Source organism: Fundulus heteroclitus, chromosome 20 (assembly GCF_011125445.2).
Source record: "Fundulus heteroclitus isolate FHET01 chromosome 20, MU-UCD_Fhet_4.1, whole genome shotgun sequence".
In the NCBI taxonomy this organism is placed as follows: Eukaryota; Metazoa; Chordata; class Actinopteri; order Cyprinodontiformes; family Fundulidae; genus Fundulus; species Fundulus heteroclitus.
The window spans coordinates 1,872,825-1,888,694 of NC_046380.1; the positions used below are offsets into that span (position 1 = coordinate 1,872,825).

The following is a 15,870-nucleotide window of genomic DNA, read 5'->3' on the forward strand; positions in this document are numbered from 1 at the left end:
AAGGTGGTTGATAGTCACTACAGCAGTAAAGCTGATATACCCAACAGGCCTGAGGCTAAGAAGGGGAATGCTTCTGGAAAAACTAGCCGCTAACAGCGTTAGTTAATGCACGGAAAGCTTTTAACATTTAAGTTCTAATTCAGCTTCAAGGTGGAGATCGGCTAATGATAGCTAGTCAGTTGGTTTGACTTCCCAACAGCCTGCAGTTAACAGCCTCAGGGCTATTCGGTGCCACACACAAGATGGCCGCTCTGATGCCGTACGCCTTCTGGCCTTGCTCTATATTGCTATAACTTATTAATGTGCAAGTGAAAACGTGGGAACATTGGTGTTTTGAGATCACTACTGTGTGTAGCAACTTATCCAAGTGGAAGAAAGTTTCCCCCTGATGGTTCATACGAAAGTTCTTAAGGAGACGTCCTACAGATTCTGGCCCACAGACTATTCAGAGTCAGAGCTGAAAAAATGTCAGCAAGGCTGAAACCTGACCCAGTTACACCGGTTCTGTCAGGAGAAATGGGCCAAAATGTCCAGAATGTCTGACCCAAGTTGCACAGCTTGAATGAATAAAAAGGAAGTATGTGAAAATCTTAGAATTTAGAAAAGTAGATAAAATAAACTCAAATTCTCTCATTATTCTGGGTTTTAGCAAATAGAAATAACTGAGTTAATCGTGTCCGATCCTAACCAGGAAGAGTTTAACCTGAATCAGCGTCTGTGAATGTCTGTAAATCTCTGCTTTCAGCTCTACATCCAGACCGTTGTAGAGGCTGATGATTGAGAAAGCATCTTCTCTAGAACTGGTACCACCCCTCTGGTTTCCCTGGTGCCGTCTGAAGGAAGCTTGTTGGACCTTAGTGGCGCCGTTGGGTCCAGCTTTGCATCAGAGACAAACTTTCCTCTGCACAGACTGACATGACGCTGTCAAGATGTTGGAGACAATAAATGTTTTATTTGCAGCCAACTGTTTCCCACCTGACATGAAATCAATCAAACTTTATTTAGTGAATGCTTTAGAGAGATTAACACAAAGGAGACATTTAACCACCAAAGATTCAGGATAAAATAAAATGTTTAAGAGGCAGAAATGAACAAGTCCTCAGATGATCAGTCAGATCAGATCATCTCCAGGTTCCTGTTTAAAATCACTGAGTTTCAATCAGATCATCAAGGTTTCATCTGGACTTTGTGTTCTTCATGCTGAGAACATCAGAGCTGCTGTTTGCTCACTGAGATCTTCATCGGTAGCATTTTTACTTTATCTACAGTCCTGAAGTATGGAAGCATCTTGTCAGTGAAGGTGTGTGTGAAGGTGTGTATGTGTGAGTTAGTGTCCAGATCAGAGAAGGACAGCTTTCCTCTGTCCCAGTCCAGATTCACTCTGATCCTCTGCAGCTTCTTCCGGACTGAGAGAACTTTGAGAGGAGATGGAGGAGACCCTACTAAGTATTTACCTTTATAGAAGCATAAAATCAACAATCCAGACTCTATGTCTCCCTTCCTCTGGACAGACTCTTCTAACACACCAAGTGTCCAGCTTTTACTGTCTCCAACATCAACATCCCAGCTGTGGTTCCCTGAGTTGAAGCCCTCAGAACTCAGGACAGAACACCATGACCCAAACCTCTCTGGATTATCAGGAAGCTGCTGTTTCTCTCCTTTAGTGAAACTGGTCAGATCTTCAGACAGGATGAGCCGTGGATAAGCGGTGTTTGGGTCCAGGATGAGAGGAGTGTAGGAGACCATGTTCTCCATGTTGCTCCAGATGTTGAAGGCCAGGTTGCCCAGATGTTTGGCCTGGTCTATCAGAGCTCCTGAGGGCAGCTGTGGATCCTCCAGCAGGGGGCAGCGCTGGACTCTTTCCACTGCAGCCTTGTAGTTGTGCAGGAATGAGACGTCTTCAGCTCTCAGCTCCTCCTCTGTGGCTCTGACTGTGTCTGAAAGAGCTGCTATCTCTCTGCTCAGAGCCTCCATCTTCTCCTTCATCATCCCACTCTTCTGCTCCTCTTCCTCCCTCAGTGCAGCCAGCCTGGCCTCCTCTTCCTCTGCTAGAAACTGATGAAGCTTCTTAAACTGCTCCTTAATCAGCCTCTCTGTGTGTCGGGCCTGGACCTTCATGTGTTCTGCTGTCTGATCAAACTCCTCTAGAACTTTCTTCCTGAGCTCCAGGTTCTTCTTTAAAGGTTCCAGAGTTTCCTGAAGGTTCTTCTTGTGTTGCTGAGCAGCTTCATCCATGGGTCTGAATCTGTGGCTTGGTGTGTTTCTCTGAATCTCTGCAGACGAGACACACTGGCTGCTGATGGTCCAGACAGAAGAGTTTGAGTTTCTCAGAGTGCAGACTGCAGAGATCCTCTGAAGCTCTCTGGTCTCTCTGCTGTAGGAAGGTCTCACACAGGTTCTTCAGAACCAGGTTCCGGGGAGGATCATTAAAAGACATTTCCTTACAAACTGGACATGTGCGTCCACCTCGTTCTCTCCACCAGTTCTTCAGACACTCCTTACAGAAGCTGTGGCTACATGACAGAAGAACCGGATCCCTAAAGACGTCCTGACAGACCGGACAGCAGAGATCCTCCTCTGATCTGGAAGCCATTTAGTCTCTGAGTGAAGCTGCAAACACAGAAGGTCCAGTCAGTCATGGTTCTCCTCCCTCCTCTACTAACGTCCCTCAAAGTGACTCTGATTGATGTTCTGGGTCCAACTCACCTTCAGGGTTGGAGGTTTCCTCTTTTCTCTCCTGGACTCAGAGGAAGCTGCTGGTTTGGTCTGAAGGTGGATCGGATCATCTGAGAGTCTCTCTGCAGGGACCAACAATCACAAACTGCTTCCTGCTTTAGTTCTGGTCCAGCTGGGGTGTGTCTGAGTCCAAAGTCCAGAATTCAGCCTTTGAGCTGCTATAAAACTTACTGATTAAAGGTTTTATTTTTCTCTGATCAGATCAGAAAACCTCCATAAACTGCAGCTGGTACAAAGACAACAGCTTCATCATTCCATCATCTTCATCACACCTGAACATTAACTCCATGGCTTCCTGTCACATTCAGGATAAATCTCTGATCCTGCAAGGCGACCACAGCCTGGACGATGCAGGTCACATGACCAACACTATGATGATGTCACACATTTTAATTTAACACAGATCGAATGTTAGAATAATCAGTCTTTGAAGTTTAATAAAACGGTTATATTTTAGCCCTGAGACTGGATGGAACAACATCCATGGATGGATGTTACATTTTTAAAAAGTCTAATAAAACGTAACTTGCTTTAAAAGATAAACTTTTAATTAGAAAAATGTTATTGAAGTTTTGCGTAAAGTTAAATATTGCTGAAGGTGATCTTGGCTGCTGCAGGTTTTTTTAAGGTTGGAGTAAACTCAGTTATTCGTGAGTTTTAATAAAACATAATAATGAATAATGAGGAGATCCCTGTTGGTTTATCAGCTGACAGGTGAAATAACTCATTAACTTAAAGAGCAGACAGGAAGTTATCAGATGTTAATCCTGAACTTTAACCTGCTGGTTCATAAATCACAATTGCAAAGACCCGCCCTGCTCTCTTTCTGATTGGCTAAGGCTCCGACTCTGCCAGCTTTCATTGGTTGAGAGCAGCTTCTGTTTGAAACCTTGAATAAAGAGTTTAGCAGAACTTTTTGTGCTCGTTTTCCAAATGACTGAAATGTAACTTTAACCTGTCACTGGGCCACGGCGGTTCTGATACGGCCGGGTCTAAGCGGGTCGCCTCAGGAACCAAACCCAGCTCATCTCCATCAGCAGGTCCACCTGATGAAGCTGAAACCAAACCGTTTCTCTCAGGATTTCTCCCCCAGCAGCAAATCATGGCTTCTGCTGTAATATTTCTGATGAATTTCTATTTTAGAAGAATAAATCAGCTCAGCAGTCAGTCCTGACCCATAAAGATGAGACCGCTTGTTCCTCAGGACTTCCTCTTCTCCATGTGCAGAAAGACGTCTGACGCCTGATGGTTAGAAACCATGTTTAAGATAAGATAAGCTTTATTGATCTCACATTGGAGAAATTCACACGTCACATCGGCTCAGTAATCAGTAATCATAGGAAGGAAGAGTTAAGTAGGACGAGGTGCATCAAATATATACATCTCCCCTTTTCCCTCTGACCCAGACTGCTTTCTCCTTCGCTGCTCCCCTCAGTCTAATCTTTGATCTAGTGATATAATACACTGGAGTGCTGATTTAGCCGAAAAACTGAAGTCACTGGCCGCCATCTTGCTACTCCCTAATCTCACAGAATTGGTTGCAACAACAAGCAGTTTTCTGGCTGAGTGAAAACGTTTCACAGGTAATTCTACAGTCAGTGGATGTACTAACACTATCAACTACTAGGAAATTAGGTGCTGAAATATTTTACATGTTATTCATATTAAATATATATATATATATATATATATATATAAATATATATAAAAATATAAATATATATATATAAATATATATATATAAATATATATATATAAATATATATATATAATATATATATATATAAATATATAAATATATATATATATATAAATATATATCTTATATATATATATATATATATATATATATATATATATATATATATATATTTAAATAGATGTAATGCAAAATATTTCAGCACCTAATTTCCCAGTACTTGATATTTTTAGAACATAACATAAAACTATATGGCATTTGACATTTTAAAAGTTTTAAGCCCCCCCTGAACATGAGAAAATCCTCGTTATTCGATGCTGTAGCGCACATATTCCCTAGTTACTGGGGGAAATAGGGAGTACCAATATGGCGGCTGGTGGCTTCAAAGCGACTCGTTCAAACAGACGGTGATTAGCACTCCAGTGTATTATATAGCTCAGTGGTTTAATCTTTGACCTTCAGCACCGTCTCAGCTCTACGGCCCGTTCAGAGGATTCTGGGATTTCCTGCTGAGGCGGACGTGGACAACGTGGACAACGTGGACAACGTGGACAAAAGACACAGGTGGCAGCAGAGCATTCAGCGTCTTTATTGAGCCAGGCAGCGCAGACAGAGTCCCGCTGCTCAGAGCTTTGGCAGCGCCACGTGTAAACCTTTGAATCTGGGGAACAAAGTGACGGACAGAGTGAAAACAAACGACCCTGAAGAGACAGCGGGGCGGGACGCCATGACGGCGCCCCGCCGCGTCTGACCCGGGTCTCTAAGTGTACATCATCTCTGCCATGTGGGACATCTTCTTGGGGATGTAGAGGTAGTACTCCATGTAGCCGGACAGGTCCTCTATCGTGATGTCGTCCACGTAGCCCCGCGCCTCCTCTGAGCACGAGCGAGGAGAGCCCGACGCCAGCGGCGAGGACGCCGCGCCGCCGCCGCTCACAGTCCTGGGTTCGTCGTCCCGGATCGACGGGCCGCCCTCGCACTCTGAGATGACGCTGCGCAGCCCGGTGAACGAGTAGACCTCCACGCCGCTCCAGCCGGGCCCCCGCCCCCCGCAGCGGCACCGCGGCGGCCCCGCGTCGGCCTCGCCCTCCTCGCCGGGCGCCGGCGGCCCGGTGCGGGAGCAGCGGCAGGCGCCCCGGGGTTCCTCCACCGAGCTGCGGCGGTGGAGCTCCGACAGAGCGCGGAAGTCCGCGGCGTCGGAGGAACCCGTGTCTGAGCCGCTCTCCTGACCTGAGCCCACGTCTCCGGAGCGGCCGCCGTCCCACCGGGGGGACGGAGCGGCGGCGGCGGCGCCCCCTGCTGAGGAGCCGGCCCCGCCCGCCTGCGTGTCGTAGCTGGGACGGACGCCAAAGAGCACGGGTGAGCCGCGGCCCGGCGCAGCCGAGGACGGGCGCTCCGCCGCGGGAACGCGCTCCGCCGCCAGCCGAGGCTCCGCGGGCTCAGACAGAACCAGCCGGGGCGGCGCCAGGCAGCCGGCGGGCGGCGCCAGGGTCGAGGCGGCGCCGCTGCAGTAGGTGAACCTCGGCGGGTGGAGGATGGGGGATTTGGACCGGCGGCGGCGCTGGACTCTGGACGACGTCCCTCTGGAGGATTTCCTCGTGCAGCTGGAGGAGAAAAGACGGAAAAACAAATTAAAGGATCCACAGAACCGGCGGGTCGGCGCTTATTTGGTCCGTCAGCCCAGAACCAGAACCAGAACCAGAACCGGTCCACCTACCAGTGCCAGGTGTCCTTGGGGCAGCTGAGTTTGGCCTTGGCTCCGCTGCTGCTGTCCAGACACAGCCGGGACGGCGCTCTGGGGGTGGAGGCGTCAGACGCGTTGGCGGCGCCGGACGAACTGGAACACAGAACCAGACGGCGTTAAGCAGCTGATAGAAACTCCTCCAGACTTTCTGCGGTTCTGCCGGTTCTGAGCGATACCAGGAAGCCGGTTTACCTCTCAGCGTCGACCCTCAGCTTCTTGAAGGCGGTCTGCAGCGTCTCCTCCTCGCAGTCTTTACCTCCTGCCTCCATGGTGGGAGGAGGCTGCTCCGACCAGCCGCCCAGCTGCAACACAGAAACACGCCGTCAGGCCGCCAGACTGCATTATGGGTCACGGTGGGCTCGGCTTTATAACAGGCGGTTCTGTCTCAGTGTGACGCATCTACAGCGTCTGAAATGCTATAATTGTTTTATTCGATGTGTTTTAATGTGAATAAACTGGAGCGTTGCCTCATTAGTTCATGTTGTGCACAAAGGGAACGCTGTCAGACTTTTGGGCTTAGCAGAACCTAAAGACGCGTTAAACTTCTCAGGAACCAATCAACTGGTTTCATAAGAGAAAAAAAAAATATTGTATCTGCGTGTTTTATGTAATCTGTGTGATCGCCTATAAAGTCACGGTTGCAACAATAAAGATTCTTGATACTCGGGTTGTTTTCTGCTCAGCTCATCTGGACTCTGGTTTGGACTTTATTTCTTTATAGCCTTTTGCAACCGACCAATAAACATTAAAAAACACGTTTGTTCAGGATCACCTTCAACTGTTTTACTGAGACATCAGTTTAAGTTTGTAGTCCAACTGTTTATTAAATCATTAATATTTGCTTTTAGTTTCCATTTTCCCATGTTTTGTTTGAATTTTTCTACATTTTATTCCAAATTGGTTTTATTTTCCTGTGTTTTAATCACGTAAAGAAGTTTGTGTTGACTTTGTACTGAAATGTGCTCCACAGATAAATTAGCCTTTGATTAAATAAACATTCACTGACCGCTGAGGTGCATTTAAAAGAAATGTGACTTCAGTTTAAAACTTTTATATTTGACATGTTTTATTTAAAAGGGGCAAATATGAACAAAAAAGCCTTGAATATTTTATTTTCTATAAATTTTATACTAATAAAACATTTCACAGATCCTTAGACCCCACTCTGAATTATCTGGGCCAGGTGTGTTCACCTGCAGGGCCTGTTTCAGGTGTGTCCACCTGTAGGGTCTATTTAGGCCTGTTTCAGGTCTCTTGCTGCTCCAACACTGACCCAAATGACCGGTTTACCTCCTCAGGCCGTCATCCAGGTCTGCTAACTAGCAGAACTCAGCAGGTCCAGGTGTGCTGAGCAGGAAAACACCTGAAACCTGCAGGACTTCTGTCCTCAGGACTGACTTTGGTCACTCTGGGCTACAACCTGCAGGGGTCAGGTTATTAAAACTCGTTGTTTTCATGTCTAAAGCAAAACTTCCTAAATAATATTGTTTTAAATAACCTATAGCCGCTGTAGAACAGTCCAGCCCAGGTTCCGTCAGTACATGTTGGATCTGGTTCTGGTTCTGAGTCCGGATTGGACGGGAGGCTAACTTCAGCGCCCTGTTAGCATGTTAGCATAGCAGCTAAGCGGCTAGCTCAACACTGGACCTCCGTTCGGCGTTTTTCTGGACGGATTTAAGTTCTGGGTCAACGGAACAGTCAGACTCACGGTTCGGGTTATCCGGGCCACACCAAGCAGAAGTCCGGGAGGGTCCAGAAGATTCGGTCTGGTTCCGGAGAGGCTAATGGCAACAGCTAGTGCTAGCTCCGCCAAAACACGACCCAAGAAAAAAAAAACAACAACAACACGGCGGACCCAAGACCCGGGTCCGGTTCTGGAGAACCGCGATTGGACCGACGCCGGCTTTAAATACCGCCAGAGACAAAATGCTCGGGTTTCAAACCGGGTCGGGACTTTTCTCCGCCAGCAGCGTCTTGTTTACAGTCAAACGGTCCGCAGTGACTCTGCAACAACTGACGTCACCAGCCCAGAAAGCCACCGCAGAAAGTATGGAAGCCCCGAGGTGCCACAAATGGCTCTAGCTTTAAAGCCTCGTTTTTAAATAGTGTTTTAAATATAGTTAGGTTGTTGTGTTTTTCTACCATATATTATTGTTGTATTATTCGCATAATAATATTTTTCAATTGTTCCAAAGAAAAGAGAAGCGAGTAAGGAACTCTGTGCATGCCTTTTTATTTAATATTTACTTTTGTTTAATCAACACTAAATCTATTGTGACATTGAGTTAAAATGTACAATATATACATAATAATTATCATAGCTAACAATCTGTATTTCATGTACACATTAGCTTTTAAATACATTTATTCAGCTCCAACAAAACAAATACCGTATTTTTCAGACAATAAGTCACTTTTTTTCATAGTTTGGCCGATCCTGAGACTTATATTCAGATGACTGATCACTATGAACCACGTAGTAAACATTACCGTCTGTAGCCACAGAGGGCTTACTAGGCTTGTGAAAACTATCCTGCTCCTATACCACTTAAAAATTAATCCAAACATTAATTTATAGACAACAAAGACTGAACACGTTTGTATGTTGTTTCTCTGTTTCAGCCTGTATTCACGCAGCGGAGCGTTGCGTGGTGCAGCTCTAAGGGCCCAGACCTCGACAGAACCTGTTATTGATCACAATATTCTCCTACAAAGACTTGAGCATACTGTAGGGATTAAGGGGAAAGCATTAGGCTGGTTTAAATCTTATCTGTCAGACAGATTCCAGTTTGTTCATGTTAATAATAAATCTTCTTCAAACTCTAGGGTCACTTGTGGAGTACCACAGGGTTCAGTCCTTGGACCAATTCTCTTTACTATATATATGCTTCCGATTGGCAAAATTATCAGACAGCATGGGATTAATTTCCACTGTTATGCTGATGATACTCAGCTATATTTATCCATAAATCCTGATGAATCCAATCAGTTACTTTGACTGCAGTCATGTCTTGATGACATCAAAAGCTGGATGACTTTAAATTTCCTGCATCTAAATTCTGACAAGACCGAAGTTGTAATCTTTGGGCCAGAGTCCTCAAAAAATAAAGTCAATCAATCACTTAATCTGGATGGCATTAACTTGGCCTCTGGTAATAAAGTTAAAAATCTTGGTGTTATTTTCGACCAAGACATGTCATTTAAATCCCATATTAAACAGGTTTCCAGAGTTTCCTTTTTTCACCTCCGGAATATCGCCAAAATTAGAAACATTCTGTCCAGGAGTGATGCTGAAAAACTAGTCCATGCATTTGTTACTTCAAGGCTGGACTATTGTAATTCTTTACTATCAGGAAGTCCACAAAATGCAGTTCAAAGCCTTCAGCTGATCCAAAATGCTGCAGCAAGAGTTCTGATGAAAATCAACAAGAGGGATCATATTTCTCCTGTTTTAGCTTCCCTTCATTGGCTTCCTGTTAAATCAAGAATAGAATTTAAAATTCTCCTTCTAACGTATAAAGCCCTAATAATACGATCCATCATAGTATCAGAGCTATGATTACCCCGTAGTTCCTAACAGAGGCACTTCGCTTCTCAGACGCAGTTGTGGTGGTTCCTAGGAGTCTTAAAAGTAGAAGGGAGGCAGATCTTTAGCTATCCGGCTCCATCTCCTGTGAACCAACTCCCAGTTTTGGTCCGTGGGCAGACACCCGTCACTTTTGAAGACTAGGCTTAAAACTTTTTGTGTGACAAGGTCTGTCAGAGGGCTCATGTTACCCTTAGATACTCTTATAGTTATGCGCTATAGGATTAGGCGCTGGAGGGAAATCCAGGGCCAGTCAGGACTCTTCAGCCAAAGGGGGGAACGTCAGCGGCTCCTGATCAGACTCGTCTGCCTAGTGCGTCCGGAGGCAGGAGGCAGGAAAAGTAACCCGAATGCTTCCTCCCGCGGCTAGTTTAGCCTAGGAACCTCGCGGCATCCCTTACCAGCGCTAAAGAGTCTTAAGGTATCCCACAATCCTTTGTCCAGAGAGCAGCTCCCTGTAGCTTCATGTCCAGAAGGCTGTAGGCCCGGATCTGACTCCATCCTCCATGTTTCCGTCACATACTGACGTCAGAGTCAGAGTCGTCATTACGTTAGTAAATAGTTAATTAAAATTTGAGGGTGAGGTGATGATTTTTAGAAATGTGGAAAATGGCAACTATTAGGAATTTGAGGTTTTTTTCCATTAGTGAAAGAATTTAGGTTAATATTAATCTGAATAAATCTACATATAACTTCTTACCATGTGAACATATGGACAGAATATCATCTTGGAAAAGATTGGTGTATTACTATTAAATTCCAAACCTTGCAGTGCTTTATTGATCTCTTATTCTGCAATATAACAGTAAAAGTCATTAAAATCCTCCTTTTTAATTTGTTTTCAAAATGTTAAATATTTGTAAACATTTGACGTTTGCTTGTGCTTTTACAATCATGATTAAAAGCAAATTCCTTAATTTTTTTCATACACGGATCTTTTTTTTTTCTTTTTTTTTTGCTGCGCGTCACTGGACGTGGCCACCAGGGGGCAGCACCTGCGCTGCTGCTCTGTTTGCTCTGCAGGGTTACAGGGTTGGCTTTATGCATGACCCAGAATGCTGCAGCTGGGTGTGCCTGTTTTCCCCCAGGCATCAGAAAGAGCCACAGCAAACAGTGGATGAATTTACAGTAAGCCGCTAAAGCTGCCCCACCCTGCAGGAGCCGTGAAGCCAAGTAAACAAAAGCTGCAGAACTTGGCTCTTCTCCTGTTTGCTTTACAGCGATTTCTCAATCTCCGCATTTCTCTGCCACGCTCTCAGGAGGACTGATTATGTCCCAATAGATGCTGTTTGACAGAAACCTTCTAGGCAGGAACTCATGCATTCAGAAAGCGACTAGATCTTGTCAGGAACAGCTGCTCAGAGCCACATGTTTGCTTTTTGGGGAATCAGAGCTCTGAGGTAAACGAACCAGTCAGATCAGGTCTTTATCAAATGGAGGAGCTTTGGGCTTGTGTTGTTCTGGCGTCTCTGTGAAACACTGAGAATATCAGGTCCTCCTTGTGTCCACGGCAGAGAATCAGCTCCACAGGTTGGTCAGCAGGTGGCGCTATACGGTTAAGCTGAAACCTTTAAAGTGACCGAGCCTGGAAGAGTTCTCTGGGCCTCGGTCAAAGCTTCTGCCTCATTTTAGCACCAACAAGCTTCAAATCTGCTTATTGATGCCTTCTTCTTTCAGCTGCTGCCTATAGGGGGCGCTACAGCGGCTCACCTGCCACCATCTGGACCCCAGCTTCCTCCTCTGGCCCTCTGCCCATATTCTGGCCTCTGTGCCTCCGTCTCACCGAGGATCACGGCTTCTTCCGTCAGGTTTCGGTCCGTGGGAACGTTGTCCTGACCTCATCTGTCCATCAGGGCTGCAGACACACGAAAAGCTCAGATTTCATCCTTGATGCAGACAAATCCCCGTTTCTCCACCTCTTCCTCACACCTCACCCCCGTCTCACTGCACTGCTGCTGGCCGCCTTCAGTTAGCAACCTGTACGCGGCTAACAAAGCCAGCCAGCTCGTTGTTTCTGACTCAGACCACTGAAAGGAATGAAAAGTGTTTCATATTTCCTGAAAGAGGAAATTTTTGGGATTTTCTTTAACAGAAGCCCGTCTGATGGGAAAAGCAGAAGCACCTTTTGCTTTCTTCCCTTCTTCATGATGACGGGAATCCCAGTTTACTGTGTTTTTGCAGCTGGTCTATGATCACCGCTGCAGCTTTTAGGGTTTGGCTCATAACTGCAGCGTCGGACCTGCTGAAACAGAAAACCATTCTTTATGTTTTTTAACATTTTATTCTTAGTTTTCCTTCAGCATAAACATAAAGCCCAGGATGGTAATTAGTGATAAATACCATAAATTTAATGCCTGCACTCACTAAATGGACATTTCTTATGCTTTGCCACAAACATGCTTTAATATTTCTCCTGGTTCTGCAGCTTGACTCTTAGTTTAGATTTAAATGCTCAGCAGATGCAGCTTTTCTCCACAGAGATCTGAAACCTGACGTCTGATTTCTGGAGGTCCGGCTGCTTCTCTGCCAGGAAGTGAAGGTAATCAGTCGTGTGGATCTGGCGGTCGGTTCTAGGAACAAAGGTTGTGGTCGAAGGAACGACGACGTCTGACGACCACAAACCAGCAGCTCTCAGAAAACCACCAGTTCTGCAGAAATCTGCAGGACTTCCTCCTCCTCCTCCTCATCATCATCATCATCTGCTGTTGTAATGAGACAGCAAGAAGAAAATTATCCTGCAGCAGCTTTTCACTGTTGGTTCCCTGTAAGAATGAGACAAAGTGATAAGAAATGAGGTTTTAGTTTTAGCATCACAGGACTGACATCACCAGAACCTCACTGGACCCTCTGGAATGTCCTGGAGGACGAGGAGAACGGCCTTAAAACCCTCTGGAGGATCCAGAAAACTGTTCAATTCAATTTTCAATCAGTTTTATTTCTATATTACCAATTAACACATCACATCATCTCAAGTCTCTTTCCAAAGTCAGACTCCATCAGATCCTCCAGGTTGGTGAGAAAGTTTCCTCTCTAAGGAAACCCAGCAGGTTGCATCAAGTCTCTCCAAGCAGCATTCACTCCTCCTGAAAGAGCGTAGAGCCACAGTGGACAGTCGTCTGCATTGTTGATGGCTTTGCAGCAATCCCTCATACTGAGCATGCATGAAGCGACAGTGGAGAGGAAAACTCCCCTTTAACAGGGAGGAGAACCTCCAGCAGAACCAGAACCAGGCTCAGTGTGAACGCTCATCTGCCTCCACCCACTGGGGCTTAGAGAAGACAGAGCAGAGACACAGAAAGCACAGAAGCTCACATTGACCCAGGAGTACTTTCTATGTTAGAGAAGACAGGGCAGAGACACAGAAAGCACAGAAGCTCACATTGACCCAGGAGTACTTTCTATGTTAGAGAAGACAGAGCAGAGACACAGAAAGCTCAGAAGCTCACATTGACCCAGGAGTACTTTCTATGTTAGAGAAGACAGAGCAGAGACACAGAAAGCTCAGAAGCTCACATTGACCCAGGAGTACTTTCTATGTTAGATGGTAATAGTCTGTCTGTTAAAGCTGCTTTGATGCTTCCCATCACTAATCCCCTGAAGTAAAAACCCTAAAAGCGACGCTGAGAGCCGTAGAATCCTGCAGAAAGTTTATTTCTCATCATCTTTTCAGACCAGAACGGGGGATTTGAGAGAAAATGTGCAGAGTCGGCTTGTTTCCTGTCAGGTGTTTTCCTGCAGCTGATCTGCTGGTTGCAGCTCTTCTCCTCCAGCTCTGCTCATCTCTCATCAACCACAGCGAAGCAGCAGAGAACGAGGGGGAACTCCGCCCCGAAGCCCCCCGAGGAGCAAACATCCTGGCTGATGAGAAGACGTCGGGACGTTCTCCGCGCCGGACGTTCTTCAGAACTGCAGCTCCAGGAAACCAGAACCAGGCGAGAAGCTGCTGGGATTTTTGTGGCCTCTGAGGAAAGCCTCAGAGAAACCACCAGGCGCTGCAGCTGGGTTCCCCGGAAACATGCGGCCGCGTTTACCATCATGAGAGGAAGTTCTCAGAGCTCAGCTGGGCCCAAGTTCCTCCTTCAGTCAGCGAGTTCTGCTGGTGGTTCTGATCGCTTCTATCTCCAGCAGCTGCAGATTCACCCCACAGAACCTGGCAGAACCAGACAGAGGCAGACAGAACCTGACAGAATCTGACAGAACCAGACAGAACCAGACATAATGAGACAGAGGCTGACAGAACCAGACAGAACCGGATAGAACCAGACAGAACCAGACAGAGGCTGACAGAATCTGACAGAACCAGACAGAATGAGACAGAACCAGACAGAGGCTGACAGAATCTGACAGAACCAGACAGAATGAGACAGAACCAGACATAATGAGACAGAATCTGACAGAACCAGACAGAACAAGACAGAACCAGACAGAATCTGACAGAACCAGACAGAGGCTGACAGAATCTGACAGAACCAGACAGAATCTGACAGAACCAGACAGAACCAGACATAATGAGACAGAGGCTGACAGAACCAGACAGAACCGGACAGAACCAGACAGAACCAGACAGAATGAGACAGAACCTGACAGAACCAGACAGAACAAGACAGAACCTAACAGAACCAGACTGAACCAGACAGAATGAGACAGAACCAGACAGAATGAGACAGAACCTAACAGAACCAGACAGAACAAGACAGAACCAGACAGAACAAGACAGAACCAACCAGAACCAACCAGAACCAGACAGAACCAGACAGAACAAGACAGAACAAGACAGAACCTAACAGAACCAGACAGAGGCAGACAGAATAAGACAGAACCTAACAGAACCAGACAGAATGAGACAGAACCAGACAGAACAAGACAGAACCTAACAGAACCAGACAGAACAAGACAGAACCAACCAGAACCAGACAGAACCAGACAGAACAAGACAGAACCTAACAGAACCTAACAGAACCAGACAGAACCAGACAGAACAAGACAGAACCAGACAGAACCAGACAGAACAAGACAGAACCTAACAGAACCTAACAGAACCAGACAGACTGAGACAGAACCAGACAGAACCAGACAGAACCAGACAGAACCTAACGAACCAAGGGGTCCATTGTTCCAGTGGTTCCCCCCCAATGAAAGATCTCTGTTCCCCGACACGTCTGAGTTCCTGCAGCTGTTCCTGCATCCAGGCTCAGTTTCACTTTGGGTCAGCTTCACATCATCAGAACATCATCAGAACTCCACGTTTATCCATGCTGGGTTTCAGGCTGTGGAGTCATTCACCGTCTGAAGGATGAATCGGGTTAATTTAAGAACTGAAACACAAACTTTGACTCTTTTCTCTCTAAACAGAGTCAAAGCAACAACTTCTGGTGTTTCTCAGTGTCTGAGGTGATTTATGAGCGGTTCGGTCCGATTGGGCCCCGGTTCTGTTTGCTGTCGCTCACGTTGAGTATTTGCAGAGAGGTTCTAACCAGGTGGTGTTGTTCTGTAAGTCAGAGTCGTGTTGACCTCCAGCTGGTCAAACGTCTCCAGAACGAGGCGACATGGAGCCAAACGCTGAATCTGCGTCTTTTTACTCCAGACGTGTTGAGTTCTCTAAAAACAAGAGGAGAATGAGGAAGTTCTCATCCTCCACAGAGGAACGAGTGGACGGCACAGAACTGTAAACCCACCGGACCTCGGCGCCGTCAGCGGACCAACATGGACGTCTGTGAGCGTTTGGCTAAAATCTGGCTAACCTGGTGGAGGATTTAGAAATCAGGCTTTCATCAAGATTATTGGATATATTTAATAATTCATCAAGATTATTCTAATGATTAAACGGAACCGGGTTTAATCAGAATGGGCTGTTCAGTGTGTTCTGGTTCTGTCCCAGGGCCCGCTTTATCCATCTATCCATCCATCCATCCATCCATCCATTATCCATCCATCCATCCATCCATCCATCATCCATCATCCATCCATCATCGATCCATCCATCATCCATCCATCCAGCCATCCATCCATCCATCCATCCATCCAGCCAGCCAGCCAGCAGCCAGCCAGCCAGCCATCAGCCAGCCAGCCAGCAGCCAGCCAGCAGAGGGCCAGCCAGCCAGCAGC

The 15,870-nt window shown here is 46.3% G+C and overlaps 1 protein-coding gene and 1 pseudogene across 1 annotated transcript; both read right to left on the reverse strand.

The window, feature by feature from the left end:
- Positions 1-932: 932 nt before the first annotated feature.
- LOC118567213 lies at positions 933-3,212 on the reverse strand (annotated as a pseudogene).
- A 1,792-nt stretch (positions 3,213-5,004) lies between these two features.
- Positions 5,005-8,157, reverse strand: oser1 (oxidative stress responsive serine-rich 1). The gene is made up of 4 exons (XM_036151759.1): positions 7,888-8,157; positions 6,372-6,481; positions 6,153-6,272; positions 5,005-6,039 (listed from the first exon to the last, which is right to left on the reverse strand). The coding sequence occupies exons 2-4, from the start codon at positions 6,446-6,448 to the stop codon at positions 5,196-5,198; spliced, it is 1,041 nt and encodes a 346-aa protein (XP_036007652.1). The 5' UTR covers positions 6,449-6,481; positions 7,888-8,157; the 3' UTR covers positions 5,005-5,195.
- Between the last annotated feature and the right edge of the window lie 7,713 nt (positions 8,158-15,870).

Excerpts from the sequence above, each read along its gene's own strand:
- oser1 (XM_036151759.1), bottom strand. The coding sequence starts at position 6,448 with ATGGAGGCAGGAGGTAAAGACTGCGAGGAGGAGACGCTGCAGACCGCC. Across the intron at positions 6,273-6,371 it reads CTGAGGGTCGACGCTGAGAG|TTCGTCCGGCGCCGCCAACG; the intron begins GTAAACCGGCTT and ends TCTGTGTTCCAG. Across the intron at positions 6,040-6,152 it reads CCCAAGGACACCTGGCACTG|CTGCACGAGGAAATCCTCCA; the intron begins GTAGGTGGACCG and ends TTTCTCCTCCAG.